The 12007-nt window shown below is 38.8% G+C and overlaps 1 protein-coding gene across 2 annotated transcripts; it reads right to left on the bottom strand.

Annotated features, from left to right (window-relative positions):
• Nucleotides 1–2403: 2403 nt before the first annotated feature.
• Nucleotides 2404–9899, bottom strand: LOC148029330 (uncharacterized). 2 transcript variants are annotated; one of them, XM_087688105.1, is made up of 3 exons: nt 9150–9897; nt 2975–3040; nt 2696–2721 (listed from the first exon to the last, which is right to left on the bottom strand). In XM_087688105.1, exons 1-2 carry the CDS (start codon nt 9545–9547, stop codon nt 3013–3015), a joined length of 426 nt encoding a protein of 141 aa, XP_087544231.1. In that variant the 5' UTR covers nt 9548–9897; the 3' UTR covers nt 2696–2721; nt 2975–3012. The 2 variants fall into 2 exon arrangements, with proteins under 2 accessions (XP_087544230.1, XP_087544231.1); XM_087688104.1 differs by lacking the exon at nt 2975–3040 and having other exon boundaries at nt 2404–2721; nt 9150–9899.
• Nucleotides 9900–12007: the final 2108 nt, after the last annotated feature.

The raw sequence follows: 12007 nt of genomic DNA, 5'->3' as shown, positions 1-12007 counted from the left end.
CATCACTATTGAGCACACAAAAACTATTTAACTTACGAAGTTCTTCTTTTGTTAGCACTTTACTCATTCCTTTTCCTTGAGGTATGGAAGAGGTCATCCACAAGTCTTCATCATCTTTCCATAGTCATGGTTGAGAGGGGTCCACTTCAGCAAGATATTCAGAGATATAAACAAGGGATGATTGCACTAACCAACCCTCAGCCATGTTCCCTCAGGCCGTGCTTTTTGCCTCACAAAATCTTTCAAGGTTTTCATGAAGCGCTCAAGAAAAAACATCCACCTTGCATGAACTGCCCCACAAAGTGCGATCTCATCAATCAAATGTACGAGTAAATGTAATTGAGTAGTCAAAATGGATCGAGAAAAATTTTCCTTCACCAAATAAACCACCTCAACAGATAATACTCGAGCATCTTGCAATGTGTTTGGATCAATTTCCTTCGAGCTCACGTATCTGTCAGGATGTATTTGACAATTGTTTATTTTTATGTAGAAATTCAAAGATATATAATGAAAAAATACAATGTATACACACCTCACAAGCTCTCCCATTTTGTAAATGATATCACATACATCTTTGGATACACAATGGGATATGCTAGTAGGAAGTACGAACTGAATGTAAACAATATTCATAGATCAAATGATTAGTTGAGGAAAAAGTCATCATACCCCAAAGTTTACACATAGTTACTCCACTAATTACTATATTCATGGTTAGAGATACTCTTACTTGAATCATTTTGTGCTAATCGTGGGACTTCAAACCAGATAGTTTCTCCACACCTCTTTTCTTTTTCTTTATAAAGGCTTCCTTGAGACATCTCATACATCCTGTGGGTGTTCGAAAGCTACATATTTGTTCCTTCACTATTTTTTCCTCGTTCTTTGACAACATCCAAGATGCATGGGGTAGCTCAATCTTTCCTCTGGATCCAATGCATGGCCAAGCTCGTCTCATGCGACCAATGTTACGTAAATCCTCCCTTACATTAACTGAATCACAAGCCCCTATCAAGTGATCCCATAATGTAGATACAACATTTTTGAATATGTGCATGGGGTCCAACAGGTGATTGATCTTGAGTTCAGTCCAATACGAAAGATGAAAAAATATAGAGAGCCTAACAAACAAACAATATATTATGTAAACAATTCATCATGCTAAATACTTTAAAGTCAATCGAGAGAAATGCACTTCTTACCGACTCATACCGAGTGGAAGGTGGCTGTCGGCATTAATCCATCTCTCCTTCCAATCTCGAATGGTTAGAGATTGTGGAGTCATTCCATTAGTAGGGAGAATATATTTGGGATGATCAATAGGAATAAATCGATTATGATTGTCGTAGATAACCTTCTTTAAACGTGCTGGCCTAGAGGAAACTAGAGAGGGACCGCAAATAGGACATGCATGATATCTTGATGTGGTTAAACCTGAACAAACAAGTGAATTAATAAAATGCAATTGATTCAAGACTTGAATTTCAAATATAGAGTTATATACATGTACCTGAACACTCTCCGTATCCTGGAAAGTCATGCATGGTCCACAACAACATGGCCTTCAATGTGAAATCTCTAGAGGATGCACATGCGCTTGTATCTTGCACCTCAATACCTTCCCATAACATTTCTAACTCTTCAATCAAAGGCTCTAAGTAAATGTCAATGTTTTTTACCTTGTGCTTTCCAGGAATCAGAAGGGACAACATTACATGTCCCTTTTTAATTGCCATGCATGGAGGAATATTATAGTTCACCAATACCGCTGGCCATACACTGTATGATGTGCTTTTGATGCCAAATGGATTGATTCCATCCATACCTAAACCAAATCTCAAATTTCTTGGCTCTTCTTTGAAAACGGGCCACAAATTATCTATATGTTGCCATGCTGGTGTATCTGCAGGGATCCTCCATTTTCTATCACTTGAACAATGATTAGCATGCCATGATATGAGCTTTCCAATAGACTTATACTTGAACATAAGTTGAATACGTGGAACAATCGAAAAATATCGCAAAACCTTACGAGACACATCCATTGACTTCATCTCCACTTCGTATCTTGATTCTCCACAAACAAGGCACTCTCATGCGAACTCATGAATCCTATGAAATAAGACACAATCATTGACACACGCATGGATCTTGACATAATCGAGGCCTCCCAGAGATGTCAAGTAATGTCTTGCTTGCTCTCTCTTAGTTGGCAATTTGTTTCCTTTTGGAAGCATTTGTGATAATAAACTACATATATTTTTAAAAGTGAGTTAAAAAACCACCAACATATATTTGTGTTTGATTTTAAAATAGAACAATTAATATTATGATTCATAAGCCAAACTGAATTGATACCTACTTCAATAATGCATTCAAACTGACATTACTCTATCCATAAATTGTTTGCAAGTTAAGTATCTTGAGGGACGCACGAAGAACGAAGTACGTACAACATTCATATAATGGAGTAGATGACGCTACGTATAGTGGGTCATCTGGCTTCGTAGAGTGACCTTCTCCCTGAACCGGTTGTGAAAACAGATGGTGTACCATGTTGTCCAAAATCTCATCCTCTACAACTTGATGGAGCATTTCATGAGGGCTACTATCATGGTCATCAATCTCCACTCTTCTTGAAGACTCTTCCTCCTCGCGTTGACGTTTTGCAGCCTCTCGATGCCCCGGAGAGAGCATTTGAGGATGTGGCACCACATCCTGCTCATTAACCACAAAAGGGAGTTTCATGTACGTTGATGTATATTGAGTAACATAGACTAGCAATCTTAGTGTTAAAAAAAAACAATGAATATCGGCGATTTTTCTCGGTCCCATTCTCCATACATGCTGAGGTGTGACATTGCAACTCGACATGCTCAAAAAATACACCCTCAACAATGATCACACATGCATTTAATTTTTTGTCGTAGCCATGCAATTCAATTATGAAGAAGTAATGTTTCATTCTCACTTGAGGATGTGCTCGTTGACTCATCAACATGCACCGCACTAGGTGATGACGACGACATGATTAAACCTAATTCATGACAACATCAAAATATTTGTCATTCATATGTTTACATAAAAACTTCAAGCTCGCGTATTAATTATTCTAAGATCTCAATTTTAAATACACAAAACTTATCATAAATACATAAAAACTTATGATAAGAACTTGCTATCAAAACTTATCTTAAAAACAAAAATTCATGATAAAAGCTAAATGCACGTCTATATCTATGTTTACCTACGTGTCTAAATCTGCGTCTATTTGCGCGTCTGACTTCGCATCTATACACATATTTACGTAAACTTAGACACGTATATACATGCGAAAATAGACGCAAACGTCAAAATTCAAAAGATACTTAAATCATTTCTTTTCAAACTGTACCTTTCCTTTCCTGCGTTTTTTGCACGTTCTGAAGCTCGAGTTTAACCGACATGCAGTCTCTTCATGCCTCACCTCCTCATGACTCACCTCTTCTTTCACTTCAAAGAGACAAGAGGGGAAAAAGGAAAGCTAAGGAGAGGAAGAAAGAGAGAACAAGAGAGAGGAGAACAAGAGAAAGAAGAAGCAAAGGGAGGAGACAACAAGTAGCAAGCAAGCATCAAGGGAGAGTAACTCACTAAGGAGAGGAAGAACGAGAAGGAAGAAGCGCCACCACCCACCACACCAAACACCCAAGGTGAGTCATCTCTCTCTCTCTCTCTCTCTCTCTCTCTCTCTCTCTCTCTCTCTCTCTATGTATTAGGATCTATGATTGCATTTTGTATAGCACAAATAAATCATGAATGGTGATCATCGGACTGAAATTAGCCGACTGAGCGCGTTTGTCAGCGCGTCTACATTTCAGTTAGATGCAGGGATAGACGCAAAGCTATGTTTGCTGTCATTGCATCTGAGGCCGCGTCTCAGAGCGTGTGTAGCACAGAAGAAGATTTGACTTCAGAGTCGCGTCTCCAGGCGCGTGTATCCTGCATGTGAGACGCAGGAATACACGCGCCCTACCCAGAAGCTTTGACTTCAGAGTCGCATCTCCAGGCGCGTGTATTCTGCAGTCCACACACGAGGATACACGCGCGCCAGAAGCATTGACTCAAAAATCGCATCTGATAGCGCGTCTATATTGCATCTCAAATGCAGATATACACGCGCTCTGACCAGAGGGTTGACTTTAGGGATGCGTCTGAGAGCGCATCTATCTTGCATTTTAGACACGATTATACACGCGCTAGCCAGCTCTGATAAAAAACAATTTTCATTGCCTAAACATTATTGTGCTTATTATGTTTCTTTATATTGATAACTAGAGCAAACTAAGAACAAAAACACAATGGGCATGGGATGTAGATCTAGTTTTTTAATCAACAATATATTTTTACAATGATGAATGTGACCAATCCCATATTTTTGTATAGTAAAAGTCTCAAAATTATAAATTTTCTTGATTCATGATTAAATTTTTAGAAGCTTTAGCCTTCCAACGTAGTAAATTAGGTAGCATTATACTTTCGATACCATATTAGAGAATTTGGGAATCTTCCAAGCTCCACTTTCAAATAAGGAGTAAAGATTTGACCAAGTGGCTAAATCTTAACCCCATATTTGAGAGTGGGACTTGGGGGGATTTCTTATATAGTATCTAGGAAAATTTTCACCTTCAAGTAAGGGGATAAGATTTGACCATGTGTCCAAATATAATTACATTAGGAATTCCCAGACTTTATGAAAATTTTCAAATTCCTGAATATGTGGTTTTTCACATATCATTGCTTCTATCCCATGTTTACTCCCATAAGTCTTTCACTTAAATAACCACCAAGTTATTTGTATTAGTTCATTTGTAACCTACTCAAAAATATTCATACTTACATACTTTGGGACCACTTTGTTAAGTAAAAGCCTTCTCTTACATAATGATTCTAGGCTCACTGAATGATTTTCCATAATTAATGTTGGATTGGATCAAGGATTATGGCTCTTTGAAAATGTTTATGTGTGGATGAATGTAATATATGATTTTTTGTATGCAAACAAATGTGATATAATGAAAAATGAGAAGTCAAGGAATTATTGGACTACAAAACACAATAGAAAATGAGCCATATTGGAATTTTTTATTTCTGGGATTGTACGAATTTGTCTTTTTCCTTCTTCTTTTTACAGATGTCGCATCCTGGTTCATCTAGCAATGACCCAGATTTGGATTGCATGAATGATACATTGGGCTTGTTCAGTAGAGGGGTCAATGCATTTTTTGGAGGTTTTTCTAGTAGGGAAGACTTCATGGGAGAGATGACCAGACACCTTAGCCGCTCTCCCACAACAGACAAGGTGTTCAACGTCATGTCTGGAATGCCTCTGACGTCTTTGCTTGGCACTACTTCCCAAATTCCAATTGCAGGTACTCCATGTGCAGCACCTGTACATGCATCGGCTAAAGCACAAGCGTCAGCCGACACACGTGCATCCAACGAGGCAAAGGATACTTGATAGAGAGGGAGGAGGGAGAGTCGAGGGGGAGGACGAGGCTTGTGTGGGGGTTGCCTAGGAGATGGCAAGCAATCACCCTCACTAGAAGATCACGTAGAGGAGCCAGTACGCCAGTACTATAGAGTTACAGATACTGGTGGCATCCTCCATGATGATGAAGGAAGCGTTGTAATGGCGTACATGAGGAGCATCGTGCATGCGACGTATAAAGATTGTTTCGTTTACTCCAAAAATCAGAAAAGCAGCTTGTGGCAGGAGGTATTAAGGGCATTCCATAGGAGGTACCCAAATCATGAGGGTCAGCGATTCTCCAATGATTGGGGATGCACAAAAGTGAGGGATTTTCTTCACAACAAAAGATCCCACCTCATGACACACGCCAAGGACTCACCGCGGAGACAAGAGGAGGGGTGTGGAGCCTATAGCCAACCACCTATGTGCCACCGCATAGAGTGGAAGAAAGCCAAGAAGAAAGCAGCAGAGAAAGTGAAGAGTCACCAGCACGCAGAGGCGCGACGCATCCAAATGGAAACCATGGGATCGTCGCATTACGGATCGGGCGGCAGATAGTCGTGGGAGGCAGAGTTTGTAAGTATATTTTGATTTCTAGCTTTTTAAAATTTATATTTCTTTTAATTCTTTATATAATTTGTTCTAATACATTGTGTCTCATAATTATTTGTATATATCATAATTGTTTTGCAAACTACTATCGTTGGTAGGATACCTACTCCTAGAGAGGTAGGTACCATCGAGGCCATAACCGCACAGCCACATGGGCTCACTTCTATGAGGAGGGTCTCATCACTGAGGACCAATACAACCAGGCTATGAGGATTCGACAACCAGAGGAGGTATATTTTTCTTACTTTCCTATTAAAAGTATAGCTAATTATAACTTTTTCTCCACCATGTGTACGTAAGCAACCTTGATCTTTTGTGAAGGCGAACCCCGATGTGGACCATAGCGAGGAGGGGGATAGTGACGCTAGTAGTCATGGTGGTGCTAGCGAATATGTTTCTTCTTCAGATTCGTAGAGGAGCACCATACCTCCTCTATGGCCTTGTTTTCTTGTATATCTATTATCCATCTTTGAGCCTACTGCTTTCGGCCACGCTTTAGATCGCAAGCACTTAAACTCCCCATGTAAATGCTTTTTATCTATAATGAATACATGGACTTTTGTTTTTAATTCTCGTGCTTTCAGCTCCATTGTCTTTTTTCCAAATGTGCAATTTGATGTATGGGAGGGGGAAAAAAAACCAGAGAGCATGTGGTTGCAAAGGCTCTCTGGTTTTTTTTTCGAGTTTTGTTTTGCGCATCTATCTGCGCGTCTAAATTGCAGAAAACACGCGTTTATAAGCACATCTAAAATGCAGAGTACACGCGCTCATACACTGCTACATAATTGAAATTTAAAAAAAGAAATTAAATATATTTTTTTTAAAAATAAGATTTTTTGTTTTGAGTTCGTGTCTATGGGCGCTTGTAAAAGTGCGTCTATGGGCGTGTCTATATGCCCGTCTAATTTGCCATGCAGACGCGCTGGTAGACGCACAAAAGAAAATAAATAAATAACAATTTTGGTTTTTTTATGCGCTTGCATTCACATGTGTATATGTGCATCTATTTCTGTGTGTAAATTTCTTCATACATGCGATTATAGACGCGAGTTTGTAGACGCACAAATAGATGGGCGGGTAGACGCGCCCGTAATATTTTCTCTATATTCAAAAATCGCGTCTAAAAGTGCGTCTAAGAGGCCTTTTTGTTGTAGTGATACTACATATAAGTGCAATTATGGCAATGCTAGCTATAGGCAGGTTGATACCACATATTAGCTACTCTAAGAACATGTCAAGCCAAAAGTGCAATGCCTAAACAAAAAAATATAAATTATACAAACCATGGATTATCAAAAGAAAGAAAAGAAGTCATACCCTATGGAAACTCATGCACCTCAAACTTGAGGAGTTGCAACTTTGTCCTCTCTCTCTCTCTCTCTCTCTCTCTATATATATATATATATATATATATATATATATATATATATATGTTGTGGGTTTTTGTTATATGAATTTGCAGTTTCTTTCTTCTCTTATCTTTTGCTTTTGGAAAGGAAAAGTTGAGATATTTCAAAATCCACATTTATAGACATGTTTCTAAGTGCATTTCAGCTTCACATTAACACATGTGTGCAAGTGCATTTAAAATTTAAACATGCTCGTAAACACACCCACAAATATACATTTATGGACCAGCTCTATGCCTCCATTCTTTTGTAGTGTTTGTGAAGAAAGAAGATGCATTCTATCATTGATAAATTTATAGAAAGAGCATTTTACAAAAATGACTAAACACATGCGATACATAGTATTCATGCATAGTGAAATCCTTAACCCATTGAAAGTCTTAAATTACAAAGAGAAAGTAGCCACTTGTCCTTCCCTTTCACTATAAACAATTACTAAAGTTATTTATAGTTCTAATTTACGAAAGAAAAGGGACAAGTTACCTTCCTATGAGTACTCACTTATTTATCATATTGGATCAACTATAAATAATCTAGTTGTTGCATCAAACAGAAGGCCACTTGACAAAAAGGCTACTTTCTCCAAGCCCTTAACTAGTGGTTAGACCATTGACCTCTTACTCCAAATTATTTGATGGGGATGCCTTCGAGACATCTTAAGCCCCTTATCAAACACCTCTGAAGCACGCTTGAGGCCTATTGTATATGCATACCTATGTGGTTGGGCTTGAAGAAGGTGTAGTAGTTGTCATGAACAAGTTTAATTTTTAATGAATTCTACCTATTCAATGATTGGTCAAAATGGGTGCACTTTTTTTTCCTTTGGAGAAGAGCTTGAACTTTGAAATATCTAAATCTCATCATCTCAAGATTTTGACATGGGAAGGAGATAGTAGCCATGTGACAACTAATTTCGATGTTGACCTTCAAAGTCTTAACTTCATAAAAGTGTATGGACTCGAATCGCATTAGAGAAGTTAATCTTGCACTATATGTTTGCTAAGTATCAATAGTGATGCTAATTGGTATTGCTGAAGACTCCAAAAGTAAAGAGAATCTTGTAATTGTCAGCATAAAAGATTTCTACTATCAAGAAATTGATAATGTAAGGAATATAGGTGGTGGAAGTTACAACAAATGGTGATGGTAGACAAGATGAAATATCTTATGTGAGTATTCTAGCCTCTCGAGATGGTGGGCAAGGTTTGTGTCCGCAATACAAAGATTATTTGTCAGAGTATGAGGATTATATGTTAGAGTAGTGTTAGTTGTTTTCAGCGTACTGCTAGTTGCTGTAAGTAGGAATAACAAGCGGTACACGATTAAGGTTTTGGAATCAAATTGTAGGCAGAGAATTGTTAGTTGCGTTTAGGGTAGTGCTAGTTGTTGTAAGTAGCAATACAAAGAGGTACATGATCAAGGTTTTGGAGTCAAATTGTAGGCTGGTTACTGTAACTAGGAATCACAATATGTACATGATTAAGGTTTTGGAGTCAAATTATAGTAGGCAGGTCCGTTGTATAAGATGTTGCGTGGAGCATCATATAAATTGTCCCGGGCCATGATCGATCCATGACTGTGTTTAATCAATTATAGAGAAACTGCAACGCACTCACCTTCTTTTGGCCGAGGAGAGCTGCCTGAGGAGGTCTGCGCACTGTCGTCTGAAGATATCCTCCTGGCTAAGCTCGGCCATGGGGCCATCCAGGAAGTTGCGAAGAGCCGCGGCAGAAGCTGCCCTTCTCTCCGACTTTCCCAACTTCTTGGCAGCGTTTGCCAATCCCGGAGGTCGTCTCGAAGCCGTGTAAGCAGCTGTGCTGGACGAGCGACGAATTAGGTTATCATGTGTGGATGCGTGGTCGCCTTCCTCGGCCTTCCCCTCGTCGTCTTCTTCTTCTTGCCCTTGTTCTTGTGCATCGTCGACCAGGAGCCTGTATTGTCGACGCCGTCTCAGGCGGCGAGAAAAGCTGCGGAAAGACGACGCCATACGCTCTAAGACACGAAAAGCTGCCATGAATCTAGTGCTGCAACCAGCTGAGGCCCGCGGGAGCTCAATCAGTGGGGACGATCACTGACATGATAGTTGTCAGGACGTCATTCATCATGGATGCTGTCTCTCAGGCGGCGAGAAAAGCTGCGGAAAGACGACGCCATACGCTCTAAGACACGAAAAGCTGCCATGAATCTAGTGCTGCAACCAGCTGCGGCCCGCGGGAGCTCAATCAGTGGGGACGATCACTGACATGATAGTTGTCAGGACGTCATCTATCATGTATGCTGCAGGCTGCAGGAATTCAATGAGTCGACTAAAGCTGACAAGAGTAATCGATGGTGAGCTGAACATGATCGGTACTCAGTAATCTTGCAGTCTTTTAATGTTCCCTTGTTAGTACCAAGTCATCTCAGTCCTTTGACTTTGTATCACCGCAAACCCCATGTTCAACACAAGCTCCTATCGAGTGGAGACGCGTGGCACACCTCCATCATCACAAACTGCATCTCGATTCTCGTTCTCAGCTTAGCATAATTACCTGCTTGATTGCGAAAGTCTACTAGACGGTGAAACTAATGTTTTCCAGGGGTTCCGTTAGAAGGTTGTGGAACCTTGTATTCCAATAGGAAAACCTACCTTAGACCTATGGGGATTCTAACAAGTATCTCTCATCATATATCTCTCAGCATCATTCTGAATACGCAGGGAATAGAGATTACTATGTCTTTGGAGGTGCGATGTGTAGGATTTGAACTCATGCACCCCTATAAATCAACCCATACCCTAACCACTACGCCACTGCCCCCTGCTAGGGTTCCATTAGAAGGTAGTGGAACCTTGTATTCCAATACGAAAACCTAGCTATGGGGATTCTAACAAATATCTCTCAGCATCATTCCGGATACGCAGGGAATAGAATTTATTATGTCTTTGGAGGTGCGGTGCGTAAGATTTGAACTCATACACCCCTATAACTCAACCCATACCCTAACCACTACGCCACGGCCCCTTGTTGGAGTAATGTAGGTTGCATCACATTATGATTTTACTTTACATGATTACCATGTAGACATGCTCCACGTCTTATCTATCTCTACTTACACTAGTCTTGTGAGGGACCCACAAAGCTAGCTATAAGCCATATAAGTGGCTAAAAACAAGATTTGATAGGATTTTACTAATTTACTAATAACTTTCATATGCATTATTAAAAAGTCATAAGATTAGTCAATTCTAGGTTAGTAACAATGAAAGAAGACCCAAACGGCCCCACCCCACGCCCCCAACCCACCCCTAAAACAGCACCACAAAGAAAGCCACAAAAGTGGTTTTATTTTTTCTTTGCACCCCTAACTTCAAGTGCTTCAAAAAGTTAACAGTTTTTATTCAATTGAATAATACCTATAAACACCATATTAGAGAATTTGGAAATTTCCCAAGTCTTAATTTCAAATAAGTGATGAATATTTGACCAAGAGGCTAAATCTTTATCCATATTTGAAAGTGGGATGTGGGAAAGTATTTAGGGTAGACTCTAGCTTTAAGTAAGACAACAAGATTTGACCATGTGGTCAAATAATAAAGATATTGGGGGTTTCCAAAGTGTGCAGAAATTCACAAATTCCCTATTGAGAAAGTTATTGAGGACATTGTAAAATTGAGCCATCTTTTCGTAAAACACCTTCAATAATGCCCCTCAAAGATATACTTTCTAAACCAAAAAACATATTATTTTGTATGTTTTAAAAAACTCATATCTTGAATTTACTATGAATACCTGAATGAAATTTCATCAAGAAAATATATTCAAAGACAAATGAGAATTCTAAGAAGGTATACAAATAGGCACAATTTTTTTGCACTAACTTGTAGTTTCCATTTCTAGAATTTTCAAAGTCGAAGCTCAAATTTTTACTTGTCTTGATTAAAAGTGGTTGAAAAGGTTACATTTTAGAGTTAAAACAAGCCTAATTCCTTATTTTCACTTTATGTCATGCCACAAGGTAGAATACATGTACTAAATGCTCCTTGTTAAGTAAAAGTTAATAACTATAATCAAAATTAGTTTTTAGTTGCTTATGTGTGACTTTGACATCAATAATTTCCTTAGCATATAAGGTTTATAAAGTTTTCCCTTTATTTTGATGCACATTATAAGCTCTTTTTCTATAACGCAACTTTTGCATTCTTAATTGGCTTTTAGGTATCTAGCTTTGGGACCACTTTTATCTCCTTGTCTCTTTCTCTATAATCTAGGCCTATTGCTAGGTAGTAGGACAATGCTTTTCTCATTCCTCTTACATAAATTCTTAATCAACCATTTGTAATCAATAGCATGGTGTCAAATATTTAGTGCTTTTATATATCGAGGTTCATTTTATATTCTTATGAACCTCTTTTTGATTCCATTCTTATTCCATACGTTATCTTACATTAATTTTTTTGGGATTGTCATTTGCTTGAATTTAATAACTCTTGTTC

The sequence above is a fragment of the Lygodium microphyllum genome, chromosome 11 (assembly GCF_053477565.2).
Source record: "Lygodium microphyllum isolate KBCC chromosome 11, Lygodium_microphyllum_v1.1.10, whole genome shotgun sequence".
Classification (NCBI taxonomy): domain Eukaryota; kingdom Viridiplantae; phylum Streptophyta; class Polypodiopsida; order Schizaeales; family Lygodiaceae; genus Lygodium; species Lygodium microphyllum.
This window is presented reverse-complemented; position numbering and strand designations above follow the sequence as displayed.

Excerpts from the sequence above, each read along its gene's own strand:
- LOC148029330 (XM_087688104.1), bottom strand. The coding sequence starts at position 9,547 with ATGGCAGCTTTTCGTGTCTTAGAGCGTATGGCGTCGTCTTTCCGCAGC. Across the intron at positions 2,722-9,149 it reads CTCTCCTCGGCCAAAAGAAG|GATGTGGTGCCACATCCTCA; the intron begins GTGAGTGCGTTG and ends GTTAATGAGCAG.